General features: G+C 45.3%; 1 protein-coding gene across 2 annotated transcripts; it reads right to left on the reverse strand.

Moving 5' to 3' along the window:
- Positions 1–864: 864 nt before the first annotated feature.
- Positions 865–15913, reverse strand: SNRNP70 (small nuclear ribonucleoprotein U1 subunit 70). 2 transcript variants are annotated; one of them, XM_069605783.1, is made up of 11 exons: positions 15635–15804; positions 14493–14648; positions 14227–14289; positions 11818–11872; positions 11635–11699; positions 10835–10897; positions 10625–10706; positions 5044–5145; positions 4575–4662; positions 2065–2115; positions 865–1972 (listed from the first exon to the last, which is right to left on the reverse strand). In XM_069605783.1, the coding sequence occupies exons 2-11, from the start codon at positions 14637–14639 to the stop codon at positions 1171–1173; spliced, it is 1518 nt and encodes a 505-aa protein (XP_069461884.1). In that variant the 5' UTR covers positions 14640–14648; positions 15635–15804; the 3' UTR covers positions 865–1170. The 2 variants fall into 2 exon arrangements, with proteins under 2 accessions (XP_069461884.1, XP_069461893.1); XM_069605792.1 differs by lacking the exon at positions 2065–2115 and having other exon boundaries at positions 15635–15913.
- Positions 15914–16276: the final 363 nt, after the last annotated feature.

Here is a 16276-nt window from a genome sequence, read left to right on the forward strand (position 1 = left end):
CTCCATTTTCTTCAAATGCTAGTTCACTAAAGTCACACCCCCCCCCTGTAAAAAGTGCTTGAATGGACCCATAGCCTACGTTAGCTAGTGGTTGAATGTGCTGATAAATGTGCTCCCTTTGCCAACATTTGCTAGCAAAAATCTACCCTCTCACTAGGAGGGCTAGAAGGGTCTGAAATCAAACAAAAATTGAGCATTTTATTTTTACTATGTAGGTATGCCCTGTTGGGCCCCATTTTTCATTTCCTTTCAGAAAAGACAGGTTGGGGAGAACCTCTGATGAAATTAATGTCTGTAAAATGTAAAGGTTAGCTGCATGAATGGAACCAAATGGATAAGAAAAACTCTGGGATCAAGTTTCCAGTGCGTGGCTCAGTACAGTGTTGCAGTGTCCCACATATTGTATGCTTGATCCATAATTTGCTGTGGAATTAAAGTGAGGGCACACTAATAGGCATGCCAGAAAGACAGCAGCTTAGATACTGCTACCAGGTTTGACCGCCCCTCTTTGAAATCAAGACAAATGGGAGAGGGTTGTCAGAACTAAAAGGAAGGGAGTACCCCAAAGAGGGTGGGTGTTGAAAATGGTAAAAGAGGCAAGCCAACCATTGAGCATCCAACGAGCCATCATTTAGTCTTAATCCTCAGAAAATAAAGGGTCACTGTCAAACTCCATCATAAATTGAGGTCTCAAAAGTTGTAAGAAATGAGGTGCTGTGTGCGTGCACATGTCAAGACCCGATGGTTGGGGGTGCGAGTCACTTTACACCCAAGCTAGTAGCTTGCAATTTTTTACTACGCCCAATTTATTTTTTACAAAAATCAACCAACTTTTAACAAGGGAGTCAGAAGTGCCAAACCAACTGAAAACATTAAAACGTGTTTATTCTCAAGAGCATTAAAAAGAAACACAATGATGTAACTTACAGTGGAGTTAAGGATGGACTTTACTACAGAAATAAAACATACCCACCTAAGTAAAAAAAACAAAAAAAATGTATATGCATACCGTAATCCATTCGAACTTCAATTTGGAACTCCACAAGGAATCCTTTACAATTTAATTGTAGGCATGGACTGCTCATATGGAAAAAGCTTGCGCACGCATACACGGATTGGTCCAGCTTGCAAAAACAACAAGTCCATTGGGCAGCTTATGAAGCAGGGAGATCACTCAGCAGATGGCTCTTCTGGAAAGCCATTCTCTGGCAACAAATAACCGTCCCCAGACTGCATAGACTCCTGGTCCATGAACATGTCCTGGCTAGCCTCTTCCAACTGTTCCGTAATCAACCCGTTGTCCTGCGTCTCGTCGTCGTCCTCTTCCTCATCCCTCTTCTCTGATGTACGGTCACCCCGGTCTCTCTCTCTCTTGTGCTCCCTGTCCCTATCTCTGTCCCGATCCCTGTCCCTATCTCTATCACGTCTCCTATCTCGATCTCGCTCTCTATCCTTATCTTTATCCTTGTCCTTATCCTTATCTTTATCCTTGTCCCGGTCTCTTTCCCGATGACTACGTCTCCTATCCCGGTCTCTGTCCCGCTCCCTGTCTTTATCCCTATCCCTCTCTCGGTCTCGCTCCCTGGACTTCTCCTCTGATGGCTGCTTTACTTCCAGGCCATCAACCCCCAAATCAGGTATAGCGACCTCTTCTATAAGTGCGTCACCAACTTCTGGCACCTCACCATCTAACCGGTCTTCCTTCTTGTCACGGTCGCCCCTCTCCCGCTTACGGTCTCTGCTGCGGCTCCTACGCTTACGTTCCCTGTCTTTGTCCTTAACATCTTTGTCCTTCTCTTTATCTCTGCTCTTTTCTCTGCTACGTTTGCGAGGTTCCTCTTTTTCTCTGCTGCGTGTCCTTCGCCTGCGTTCGCGAGACCGGGTTCTTCTGCGATCTCGTTCCTTGTCTCGGTCACGGCTGCGTTCGACGATACCTGGACGTTCACGCTCATTCCTCTCACGCTCACGATCCCTTTAGAGAAAAATAAAAAAGGGAAAAGTTAGTTACGCCATCTCAGAAGTTAATGGATTTGCAACCATGGGAGACCAGCCCACCTAACTTACCCGCCTGCCCCCCGTGCCCCAATTGGACGTGCCGAGCTGTGATCAATCCCACTGTGAAGGATACAAGATTATACTTTTAAAACCCAAGGATCCACATACACATGAAATTCTCCAGTTTTCCAGGGCCTCTGCCCATTTTCAGTCAATATTCCTTGAGTTGGCTAGAATTTGAAATAGGCATTTATGTAAGGCAATGTCCGGCCATACAAGTTTCCTGCTCAGCTCGGAAAACAATTGTGTATTGACATGAATATTTGACTACAAAATTCTCCATAATACTGAGACAATAATTGAAAACGGGACTCTTTGTGAAGCATAGGTACAAGAATATATTTTAGTTTTCAAACAGGAAGAACCCTGTATCTGCACTTTTTGATCAATGCCGTATGAATTAAAATAAAAAAAGAGTTTGACATCTCACAAGTAGTTGGTGGCTTACAACTGAGCATTTAACCCACAGACAATACTGAGATATCGCATTCAGTCCAAATATACCATGAGTTAGTCCATATCGCACAGCCCTATATTATTTTGCCTCGGCTGCGAGCAAACAGACGAACTACGGGTTTAATGTCCGGTGTGGCAAGGGAATCTGGCTACTTGTTACCGCCTTTCTGGGGATATATATGCATGCAAGTCTAAGGGACATCAAGGGGAAGTCCCAATAACTTACCATGTAGTACTGGTATTTTATAGTACCTTGTGCCATATGACCCAATGCCACACCCAATGAGGCATATACACACTTGAAATAATCTCCAAAAACGCGTACACCCAGAAGAACGCATTACCAAAATTGTTTTGCTTCGACCCAAACCCAGTAACCACATAAGCTTGAGGCTGCAACTGTAGATCAGACTGCATGGCATATTTTGCTCTGAAAGTGTGTACAAAATAACTGCACAGTAGCCTGACCTATTACAATAGGTATTGGAATTACATTTATGTTGAACAGCCACACCACATTGTGAATGGGCACAGTCAGGTACATAAGAGGCGTAAAAAAGTACCAGCATGCCCCTAGAACGATGGAAATAGTCTGACCATGTGCATGAAAGTGTAGGCATGTGGCTGTGCGCAAGGAGTGGGGGTGCAGAGCATTACAGTTGCCGTGGGCTACAGTACTAGGATGCACACGGATCTGAATACCCCCCCCCACCTGCTATAACAATAACCTCATGTTGAATAGCAAATGCAACACAAGGATTTAGCTTCAAAACACTTGGATGACGTGCAATTGTGTTATATAACAAACTGTAAAGCACCCACCCGAACGATGTAGTCAATTAAATTGTAGGTCTGTTTGCCCATATGCAGGGTTTGATGCAGAGTGCAAACAAAATAAAAACCAGGCCCAATGAAAAAATAAGATTCTACTGGGAAGCCATGGCTGGTCTATTCAACATGGATAGTACTACCTTTCAAAATGGGTAATCAGTTCTCAGCAGTCTACAATGCTGCTGCGATTGGTCTAATGTCCAATTACAAAACAATCCCACAACCATGTAGCAATCCAGAGATATTGGCCACCATGTAGAATGCATGAGAGATGGCAATGCTTTCCATCTAAGAAAATAGGTGAACGGGATCTGCAACGAACCAAGTTAAATCTATTGCCCATCTTCACGGTGCTAATTCTGACGTTCGTGACAAGCCCTCAGAACTTTGCTACAGAAAGATGCGTCTTCCACCATGCAGTTCGAATGAGAACTTCCAAAGTGTAAATAATGCTAATGTATCCTAAACAGAAACCATACACCCCCCCCACCCCCACCATGCAACAGTGCGGAAATGCGGTATTATGGAGAAAAACCGTGCCAGATATTGCCATTCCGGTAGGCCGACAGATACAGGTGACCTCTTCTCACACAGCCGCTGCTATCAGCCGAGTCTTGCATATAGGGGAGATGCAGTGGCTTAAGATTCCACCCGCACTTGCCACAATAACAGTATTCTAGGACCAGTTAGCATTTAAGAATTATATTGGACAAGTGGGCACATTTCATTCCTTCTCAATCTCACTTGACTGTCTAGGTGCCAAAAGCGTTACAACTTCTGTATAAACTCTTAATTTCCTTTAATATAACACGTAGCACACAAGTCCTTTTTTGTCAGTGATCAAGGACTCGGGCATGCGCTTCAAAAGATTTGTACTTTTTTTTACATTTTTAAAGCGCTCACACGGCCCAGGGCCACAGAGAATGCCGTTACGGGTCTTAATTGCGTATTCATAACAAGCTGAATACCCATAGTTTTCTAAGCGCGGGCCCAGGAAACCGAACCTGTGTTGCTTCATGTCGTCCAAGGCGAGCACTTTTAACTTAGTTCATATGGTCGAACTGCTTTAATCTACAAGAAACTTCTAATGCAATTTACTACACAATCGGTACCCTCTCGTTAACAATCCCCTTTCCCCCTACAGCGCAACCTACTAAAATTACGGCAACTACAGCCTAGAAATAGTGTAGTTATTTGGGTTTTTGATTTTTGCATCTCCTGCATAACCTTACCTTTCGTCATATCGAGAAGCATCATCTCGACCAGAGTGCCTTATGTTCACATCAGCACCGCCTCTACGTGTGCCACCAAGGCCTCCTCCTAAAAAGAAAAGCCAGCCAATCAGCATGATACCTTAAGAACAAGTAATTACAAGTGAAAATGTTTGGCAACCAAAGAAACAGCCCCTCACTTTAGCATTTACATAGAAGTTACGTAAAAGTGTAATACAGAATTAACCTGAGACATTAAGGCTACAGGTAGTTTTCACTTCTGAAAACAGCCAGAAACATTCAATGGGTTCTATGCGTGAAACATTGCTAGCAAATGCCTAGTGCAGTGGCCGAAATGGGAGTTAAGATTCCGCGGAAGTTTTGCGTGCCAGCGACCCAAATCAAGTCTCTGGATGCTCCACATGGAAGTGTTTAACGTATAATGCAAGATCATGCACATTTCTAATGAACTGAACATGCAATTCCTTACCAAGCCTACGTGGCCGCCAGCCTTTCACTGTGCGCCCTCTCTCAACATCGACAAGCACTCTTCTCCCATCGATTTTCTTGCCATCTGCATGCTTGTAGCCGGCTGTAACAGATTGCATCCAGAAGGGTAGGGGTGCAAGAGTTAGCCAGTGAGCAGTGTGTCCCCTATCCCGCCCACCGCTTTTGAAACCACATTCTTTAAGACACCAGGATACATCCTATGTGCCTTCCCTGGTGCACTGCTGCCCAGACAACAGCAAAGCACGGGTTTAGGCAAGAAAAATTGCAGGTGACCAGCCTGGTTTTAAATACACAGGAAACGCACCACTCACTCGGCTGCTCACATATTTTATCAAAGTCCAAATTGAAACTCTGAGAAGGGATGACAGGGGAGTGGTGGAGGAGACCAAAAGTACATCAGTGCCAGGCAACAGTGCCATTTCATATAACCAAAAGTGGTCTAATGCGTTATAAGGGACAAGCCGATCATGGTACATGGCCATGCTCACTTTTTCAATACTTTAGGGAGGAATACATGTGGAGACTTGCATATTGTCGTTTGCGTAACACTTGCAATGCACTACATGTGCGCTGAAATTAGCAAGGGAATATGTAGCAGGATAAGTTAATGAACACTGCCCCATCCCTCTTTTTTGGCTGCTTGCTTAGCGGGTGGCATCCCTTTCAATACTTAAATGCCACCATACTGGCAGAACAGAATGTTTTGGGTTAAGATAACTCCCATTTTGATCATAGAAGCCTTTTCCAATTTGCCACCATTGTGGTCAAGAACTCAGGCGAAATACAAAGACCCACAGATAAAAATTGGAGCATTTAATTCCACCACCCAACAATATAGGGAGGCATTAATTTTAATCCCAGCTGTAAAGAAAGCAAGGGTTAGTTTAGTTATCAATTGCTAGGATACTTGCTCCAAACACGCAATTCCAAAGCAAGCAATTACTGTAGGCCTGCATACCTCATCCATACCACAGGCTTCCCCATACAATATGTGCAGTCAAATGCATCTCAATGCCAGGAAACCCAGAGCTGGCATTGATGACCATAACAAGCCGATCACTCATCTGCCTCTTGCACAGGTAGCTTCTTTAAAGCAACACACCCCTGCCAGCCATTTCCGCAGCAGCTCCAACAAGACAAACCCAAGTAAGCAGACATTTCACACCTCTTCCACACATTTAAGTACTTCCCACCCACCACTATGGCAAACAGGTGCTGTTTTAATAAAATAAAAATAGCGCACAACTAAAATAAAAGATTTACCTGAAAAACTACTTACAAAATCTCATGTTATGGCCTCAACGAATTCAGGATACTAGCTCGGCAAGAAAGGTTTCTCTGCCCGTTGGGTGCTGGAAGATTGTTTTTTGGCCACTGAGCGAGTAGTTCTGCTTGCCTTACCTGTCTCAGATGCCATTATTTATTTTTTGAATACCTGCCTCTTTTTTAAAAGCTTGTGCTGAAATTAACAGCTGAATGGCGTGTTGGATGTTGGCAGACAAGGACAGGCTGCTGTTCAAGTTATCAAGCCATGGGCTCCAATGGTTCCCGCTGCTCAAAGGCCTGCACAGGGTTGATGGGAGTGACCAGTCCTATGCTCATCAGCAGTCAATCCTCGGTGATCCAGCAAGGAAAACCCATTTGGCACCCTTCCTTTCCAAAAGGACACAACGGCCTTGCTCAAATAAATCAGAAAATTCTGATCAAAGCTTACATGCCAGACAGCTAGCCCCTCATCCAAATTTCTCAACTCACCTTTTTATGAAATTATGACAAACCAAAGTGTTACTGGTCAGCATTAATGGCTCAGCACCGGGGAAAAAGCTTACCATCAGTGATCAAGGAGAGGCCAGTATTTATGTGCCCCACCATCAGGGTTTGGTCAAGTGGAGCTTCATTGTAAATGAAATACCGAAGGGCATCACTCACCATCTGACACCAACAGAGGCAGGGTTACTACCCACATTTAGTTAGAATGCCCCACAGCCTTCTAGCTGGGATTAGCTAGATCATCAAGACGTGTGACGTCAAAGGAAAAAAGGCAGCCAAGCCTAAAGCTGGGAAAATCTAAAGAAACAAAAATATACCCTACACAGCCAACCGGGGTACCCCAAAATATCTACTGGAGGGGGTGGGAGGGAAAAGGATGGGACAGAGGAGGTACAAGTTTTTAAAAAAATGACTGTCTAGTAAAGCAATGTGTAGGTCCATAGGATCCAAAGCCCAGAATAGGGGGCATGGATCCTATGAGCATGCCCACTGCAATGGAACTTTAAGAGCATTTAAAAAAAAAAAAAAGCAGTCAAGAATGAGGGACCTGCTTTGATTGGGGGTTCAAATCCCTCCTGCCAACACCCACCTCCCCCAACCACAGGTTCAGACCTTACAAAGAAAAGTTGGTTTTACCACGGCTTGTAGGCGTCTGCTCCTTACAAGTTTCTCCATTTGCTTGGTGTTTCAAAGGTCGAGGCGACAAGATGTCCACACTCAGGAAGATATTGATGGCTTACCTGAGCCCGCTTATCTTACCTTCACCTTGATTACCAGCATGACATTTGTTTTACACAATCTGATATGGAAAGCTATTCTTAGCTAAAAGGTTCACAAGAACTGGGTGGTGGAAGTGTACATGTACTACTTTTATATACTGTGTGCTTGCCTGAGAGATTTCAATGTCGTCAGTGACAACGCATGGTCCTTACTGAGTTTCATTAGATCCAAATCTTATAGGTTCTACTAAAAGTAACATCACACTCCAGCTGTCAGGACAATCCTGTCAAAGGCTGTTACAATCTCTCCCACCACCCCCAATAACCAGCAGAAAGTATGGATTACACACTGGTTACAAATACATTAGGGCAGCTAGATCTACATTAGGTACTACCTTGTACAAAAAGATTTAACAGGTTGACATTAACAGTGTTCCAGTTCAACCAAATATACTAATCTAAAAAGAAAAGAAAAAAAGTCTATTCTTCACAATTAACACCGAGGGCTCCGATGGTGCAATGATACTCCACCACATGACTGCTGCCAAGTGCCCCAAGCGCCAAACCATAACAGCTGGTTGAACTGCTACATGAATAACCTGCTCCAATTAAGTTTTAGCACGCCGGGTTACAGGTGTGCAAAGAGTTATTGCATTGTATAGCTCGATTTTAATTGGTAATGTATTGGATGACATAATTTAACTCCCTAAAAGAGCATGAGCAAAGGACACTCAATGGTTCAGCGAACTGTTTGTAAAGTGATAGTTGTTTGTTTTAAAAAAAAGTGTATGATAAAAACTGACGCTCTAGCCTACTGTTAAACTATGTTTGGCTGGAACAGCTACAAAACCCTATCAGACTTCCCCAACCGTTCCTAGATCTGAACTAGTCCCAAAGAGGAGCCCAAACACTGAGAAACTGGCAACAGACTAGGTTGTGTTCGATACCAGTATCCTGAGGCGGCTTCAATAACTGCAACCTACCAGGGGGCAGCTCGAAAGGGCAGGGCAACTGGGAATGCCCAGCATGCCTGGGGTTCCCCACCATTCCAGAGAAGCAAAAAAGGATTTTAGGACCTATATATAATCCAACACAGCAAATTGCAGAGCTCAAATCACTGTTGCCAGGGACAATGAAAATCAAACCCAACCCATGAACACCAGATCGAATAAGTATTATCTGATGCTTCTTACAGCCAGCTTTTGGGGATGGATTGCTGAAATCTCATTCACTATGCGAGCATTTGAAATGGGTGCTAAATGGACAAACACTGGCATTGCCATGGACCTTTAATGGGCGATTTACTTTTCACAATATGAATTTTCAGGGTAGCATACAACTAAATCTGCTCCTACAAGTTGAACTCTTAACCTCCCCACGGCACCATCTTCAAACTGAAATGGAAGATGCAGCTGATGGAAATCTAGGGGATGTTCAGTGCGATACAGTTAACGTGCATTTGAGCCCTGCAATTTTGACACTAAGTCAAACATTACTGGCGCGAAAATGTGAAAAATAACTAAACCTATCTACCAACCATAAGCAGCCTGTGAAAAGGGATTAAGAGACTGCCCCCTTAATGGTTCAGCAAAGCAGCAATTAATGCCACAAATACCACCTTTTCCTCATCAGCCTCCCAGGCTTGCGCATACCCGTGCGAGGAGCAACACAGAGCCAGGAAGTGACGGCGGTACCCAACCCCCCCCATGCAAACAGATCTTTCCTCGATTATTGAGCCAAGGAAAGAACTGCGGGGCCTCGTCTGAATTCCCGTCTATCGCTCCCTGTCAATGTCGCGTGTATAGTGTATTGGTACTGCAAAGTCTTACCCATCATACAAACCCTTATACCAACCATACAATGAGATGTTGTAAAGGGGAGCATTAGCATCAGCTGCAAGCCAGCAGTGGCAATTGCCATCACAATGGTGGCTGCAGTGACAATAAAACACACAATTAATACACCCCGTTCATAATGCACTTGTGTACAGTTATTAAACAAGAGTAATCCAAAATACAACTTTTACACAAAATATTTTGGAGTTGGGCAACAGAACTGCAAAGCAAAAATGCCCCCTAGATTTATACACATGGGCTAGAACAGCCACAAGACGCTTAACGACTGTGCTGGGAAAGGACTGTTGCCCATCTCCTACATGTCTAGTGTGGGACCCGGATTACAATAACAAGCAACTTATAAAAATTGCAAAACGCAACTACTGACCCAACCTCAAAAAATCCCCTCCAGTAAATGCATCTGTAGTCTGATCCTTAACAATAGCTCACACACAGAAACCAACGCCTCCAGAATGTAGACGGGCAAGAACAACTGCACCACAGGAAGTAGTAACAATGCCCACAACACGCGCGCACACTGGGCTTATATTGGAATCTGGGTCCCCCACCCAATGCAAACTTCTTAGAAACAGCATTAGACTTACCTCGGACAAACCAGACCACTCACTTAGGAGGGTCAAAACTATTAGAAAGGGGGTCGTTCAAGATTTTCAGGGGTCAAGCTACAACCGAACGTCAAAGAAAGGCTTCATTAACGTGGGTCCTATGCAGTCATCCCAAGACAAAATGGTATGGGCCAAAAAAGAGGTAAGACCCATAGGCCAATTAGTGGACCCATTGTGGATATGTACGGGGATAGTCACGCTTCAGGGAGGTGGGTATGCGATTCCACGTGATATCCGAGGAGTCATTTCTGATACCCCGGTACAGGTACTAGTTCTATGCAAGTTCACAGGTTTACGTTCCAAAACGACTATAAAATGACCCCCAGTGCCCCCCCAAAAAACAAAAGCACAGCCAGATGCTAAAACATTTTCTACAGTGCTTTAAAACATGCCAGGACATGGATAAACGAAAGGCTTCTGGTATAGCAGGTGGCTGATCAAAGTTTAAACACCACTGCTGGCTTTAGTATAACAAAACAAAAAAGGCGCTTTCGAAAATATTGAAACGACCCCCAAAAGTACATTACACGTATTAGCATAGTTCAAAAACATGTATAGCATAAACGTGCATGATCTACAATAGAAGGACTCGTGGAAGCAAGACAACTTACAATGCATGTCTCTTTCGTGCTCATACTCTATGAAAGCGTAGCCACGTGGCTTTCCAGATCGCCTGTTATACACAATGTGAATCTGCAAGTAGTAAGGAGATTGTTAGAGCCAGGTGCCTTCAGATCAATTCATAGAGGAACTAATCTGTAAAGAATTGCTGCCTTGCAGGGTAGCACAAGGCGCCAAACAATGTTAAAGCGTTCACTTACCCTTTTGATTGGGCCATACACCTCAAACTCTCTCCGCAATTTAGATTCTGTAGTGTCATAGTTCTGGAAAATTGAGACGGAAAAAGGAAAAGCATTACAGATTGCAATATCCCAAAAAAGAAGGGTTATGAAAAACCATTGCAAAAAAATGCTCACTGTACAAGTCATAACCGATTTTCTACCCCAACAAAGTAGTAACATCCATAGAGATTGTAAACGAGGTAACCAGAGCATCAACAGCCTAGCCTACTCAATGTTCGCTCAGTTTACGACATTCTCACCAGGCAGCCTCCCTTTGCTGGGCACGACCCGCTATAGAAACTAACGATTTAATGTATCAGACTAGATTCACATTAGTGATTTAGACGGCATAATGTACATTCAAATTAATGTGGGTTTATGGTAGATCACTGCCTTAGTAATTTTAGTAGACGTAAACATCTTCATTAGACCATGTCGGTTCCAAACTAAGGACAAAAAAAAAAAATTAAGAAACTATGCCATCAACATCAGCCCTCATTTTGCCCACCCCTACCCTCATATCAGTTCATCTAACACAGGGGATACACATGAAGTTTCAGTTAAACCGCATACATACAGTGACAGGGCTAGGGATTCTGGGCAACCAATAAATCAAGTGTGCCACTCACCAACACTTCAAGTGGCAGTTGGGCTACAAAAAAAGGGAGCAGCAGAAGGATTGGCAAGAACACAAGAACCCCATAAAAACAGCATGATTTTTTTTTATATTACCACGGACTAGTAAAAAGGGCATGTAGTACAATAAGCTTGAGACTTACAACTCTAGCCACGAACAGGGTCCTGAAGGCATCTCCCAGCGCATTCGGATCATTGTGTGGATCCCCTGAGAAGGAAAGCAGGTGTAAGTTAGAACATACACATGTAAACACATGAAATGAACACCCCACCTCCCCCAAATCCCACACCAAAACGTTTAAACACCCCATCACCGAGAAACGTACACATTTTGAGCTCGTTCTCAACATCCTGCTGCCGGCGTTCTATCTTCTCCCGTCTCTGCAAGAGCAAAGAAAATGAAAGCGCTGTTGAAAAGATATCTGGAAGCGCACATTGGAAAAATGCTTGTTTGGGGTTTAGTGGATTAAGTACCCACCAGTAAATAGAAGCCACAAATGTTGGTGGAGCACAGCTAGAGAAAGGAGCTTATGTTGAAGATCCACACATGAATATCACACCAGCCCAGCGTAGTACAGGTAGGCAATACATGCGCACAAATAAATCTCTGCCTCAACGCCTATAAAACTGGAGATCCTTCTCATTGGGACCACAGATCCCTCCTCCCCCTCACTCTGGCTTTCCACCTCGGACTCTCCCCCCTGTGCCTTCAACTGAAGGCAGAAAACATCTTTCCTCCTCCCACTCACGACATTTCCAAGAAGTCACACTTTAAGCTCTTCCTTCTCAAAGGAATCTTGCCCTTTTTCTCCCTTTCCCTCAGAGGCTCACTGTGACCCAATCCGGTTCTCTCTAGGCTTGATCAGCCTCCTCCTGAATCTACCATCTTCCACTCTGCGACCCCTCCAGCTAGTCCAGATTAGGGTAGTGAGACTTATCCTAGGCCTTGAGCCCAGGGACAGCATCTCTCGTGCACAAAAGTCTGGCTTTGCTGCACATATTAAATAATTCAAATCCCCCTGCATCATGGACAAGGCTGTGGGCCCAAGGACCACACTACCATCTCCAACTATCTCACTAAAAACTCCCCTAGACCACTGTTTTGGCACCAACGTGTGCATACAGCGTTTTGCTTGCTAACCCAAGGGCAGGGTGATGTTCACTTCCCCCTGCGGGCTTCCTCGTATGGGACAGCCCCCCCCCCCCCCGCAGATCTCACATTCTGGAAGCTCCTTAACTCATCTTTTCACCAAACCAACCCTGCACAGCTCCAATCCACCTACAGCACTTGCATCTGCACACTCTTGGCTCGAGGTTAACCTCATGCAGGCCAGTCCACGTAGCACTTAATCATTCCTAGCACTTCACCTGTGGCTCGCACACGAGCTCGAACACCTCGGCACTTCCCTGCTGCACTTGCACCCTCTTTCCCAGAAGAGCTGCTAGGTTGGGTGGAAGCTAAAGGAGGGAGGTGAGGGTGCTTGATGCTTACCAGAACAAATTTAGAGGATAGAAATGGGCGGATAAAGTTCTAAACTAGTCCAGATGTGTGTATTAAATCGGGTCACATTCATTCATATATATCACACTGGTTGTCAGTGTGGCAGCAAGAGTTGACCCAGGCAGTCAATTTTTGGGCTTCTGGGAATAAAGCAATGTGTATGCAGTCAGAAGGCATGCGGGGGGGGAGGGGGTTTGTAGAACTATTGCAGTAAAAAGGAGGTCTGTTCTGGCAGGAGAGTTCTGCATTTGAACCAGATGGAGGAACAGAATAAGCAAGGTGTTGCGCTCACTCTGCCATTTGAATACAGTGACGTAGTACCTCCGAGAGCAAGCCCCCGTAAACATGAATCCCTGCATAGTTTCAGCATCATTAGTTTATGGGACGGTGGCAGGTAGGAACCGGGGATTGCCTGCCCCATCTCTCAAAGTGCCCAAAAAGGCGGTTGGACACACATGCACAATCCAGATTCTTCGATGTGGCTCGATAGTTGCGCTGTGCAATTAAGTCTGTTTTGCCCACCAATACCCAGTGCAGATCGCAGCTTGTCAGGACATTGTTTTTCGATGGGTCGTATGTTGAGTAGAGTTGTTGAGCGTGCCGCCAAATCTGAAAGGTATGGGCTTGTTGGTGTATTAGCTCACCGGAGCATGCGTGTCATGTCGTTGTGAGGGTGTGGCGTTCGGGGACTTGAATATCTCAGACCCAGCCAATGCACACTAGCACCACGGGCATCCTAGACTCACCCAGCAACAAAGTCCACGTTCTTGGCATAGAACACATTGAAAGAGACCCACGTGCAGAGAAGAGCTTTACGTATGAAACAGACAAGGAGAGTTCTCCAATTTCCACCACTGGAGAATATGCAAAACAGTGGTGCAGGCCAATTCCAACTTCTGCAACAAACGAAAACGAATGTTCCTACATAACACATGATTCCTAGCTCTAGCCATACCAGGAAAATTGGAATGGCATTTGACCAACAGTGAGTGAACCGTTTAGTGGGTTTTTCAGGTGCAAGGCAGGGAATAATATAAGGTAAGCCCACCTAAAGTTTGGGATTTCTGGGGACAACGGGGATATATACTGGCCCGACCCGAGATTAGAGAAGCATGATAAACTGGGCCATATCGAATTAGACGTTAGGTGAACAAACATTTCATAGGAATTGAAAAGTCTGCAAAATACAGGATATGGGAATGATGAAAATAAATTGGGGAGCGGCAGTACTTGCCTTCCTCTCCGTGCGTTCTTCTCTCGTTTCTGCGCGGGTCGGCGGAGGTGCCTCTCGGGGATCCTGTTAAAAGAAGCATACAGCTAATTTAGTATATTGCGTGTGCCGTTACACGTAATACTGGAACAATAGATGCAACGCAATATATTACACATATATGCACACAAGACACCATGCACCTAAACATACGTTTTTAATATTCTAGCATACACAAAATAACTAAACACATTGGGTGAGACATTTGTGTTGTTAAGTAACGTCCTTACCTCAAATTCTCGAATGTATGGCGCAATACCACAGTACGGCTGGTTGTGATGCTTCTCGTGTGGTAGTTTCTCCAGTGGGGGTAGGTATGGGACAGGGTCCCTGGGAGCAAAAAGGGCCAACAAATTGGGAGGCAAAAACTGTGTCATCTTGACTACCTGAAAGAGAAGTGTTCAGGGCGTTAGTTTGAAGGAAGGTTCTTCACAGAAATTATCGACGTCTTAAAGCGCTGCAATTTTGGGGAAAGGCGTCACCCATATAAAGAACATTTATTGCTACTTACTACACATCGGGATTACTAAAGTACACGTTCAATCGAGCACCAGAACGAATTGAAGCAAGTGCGCCTCGGAATGGTGAAATAACAGAACGAATAAAGCCGACAACACCCAAGATATATACACGACCCAAATTAAATGTAGTTTACGGCGCCACACCACCCAGCTTCACGTCCATGATAATCGACACCAATCGGATCCGGTCACCGTCAGTAGTAGGCAAGCACATCTGCACTACGAGATGTAGGCGGTGCCAATATCTCGAGTAGGTTTCGTCTCGACAGTAGCCCGATTCATGGAATTATTTGCGTGAAAAACGCAGATTTGCGCGCCTTTCTGCCCGAAAATCCCCATACTGCAAACGGGGATTTTCGGGCAGAAAGGCGCGCAAATCTGCGTTTTTCACGCAAATAATTCCATGAATCGGGCTATTTGGAGCGCACTCCGCACAGCGGTAATACTACGCAACGAGTCGCATACAAAACGCCGTCATTCAAAAGACACGTCTTAATTTGGAAGCGAACAGGGTGCTGTGAAACCCCCAAAACGTAGTAGGCCCAGACACACACCACCTCGGTTTGTTCGGTTATACACATCTGATCTACCCCCACCAGACTAAAAATGGTTTCCGGTTAAGCACCGTGTTGCTAGTCACGAGGGATATTCCCGAATAACTAGAAACGCGATCGCAGGGATTTAACGCGCACAGTCACACACACAAGGTCGCTCTAGTGGGGGTGCAACTTCCAAAAATGGCAGCCGAGGGTGTGCCAACACACGAGTCCGATGCGCCAGAGGCCGCATTTTCATAACTAAAGTCGGAGCGAAATACTCCAGAACTCCGCACCCACAAACCCGCGTCTCACCTGGCCGATGGGCGGCCGCTCCGGGGCTCAGCTCGCGAGCTTCCACCTCCGCTCCAGCACTACTGCTCCCGCCTGGGTTCCTCCGCAGTAAGAAAGGACAGGCCACACAGGCCGCGCGCTCCAGACAGCCACACAACAATCCTTCCGCCACCGGAAGAACCAATTACTATAGCACGCAACACACGCAGTGTCCTTCCGCAAACGACTGGCGACGTTCTACGTTTACGCAATGAGAAAAAAAGTCCCCACGACATAGATGCACGTTGAAAGAGGCAGCTTAGAGGGTCGGCGCACATCATCCTATAGGATGGGGGAAGCGCCTGCGTGGGTCCGCCCACGCTTCCGATAATTAAGAAGAAGAAGGCAGCTTAGAGGGAGGTTCTCTCCAAGCAATGGGAGAGTTGACTTTCTCTGTTCAAATGCAATGGGGCTACAATTATTTTAGGAGGGAGGCAGTACAAAATAGCGACATTTTTTCTAACAACGTTGGGAGCCTCCCGCCTAAATCGGGAGGGTTGGCATTTAGGTGGAGTATGTGTAGAGACATCGCGAGAGCCCGCGCTCTCGCGAGATCTCGCCACTGCATCAAGCCCCGCCCCCGCGCGCTTCGCGCGCATTATGGGACGAGTGGGCGACGCGAGA

Source organism: Ambystoma mexicanum, chromosome 1p, assembly GCF_040938575.1.
Source record: "Ambystoma mexicanum isolate Mex_15411 chromosome 1p, UKY_AmexF1_1, whole genome shotgun sequence".
NCBI classification, from domain to species: domain Eukaryota; kingdom Metazoa; phylum Chordata; class Amphibia; order Caudata; family Ambystomatidae; genus Ambystoma; species Ambystoma mexicanum.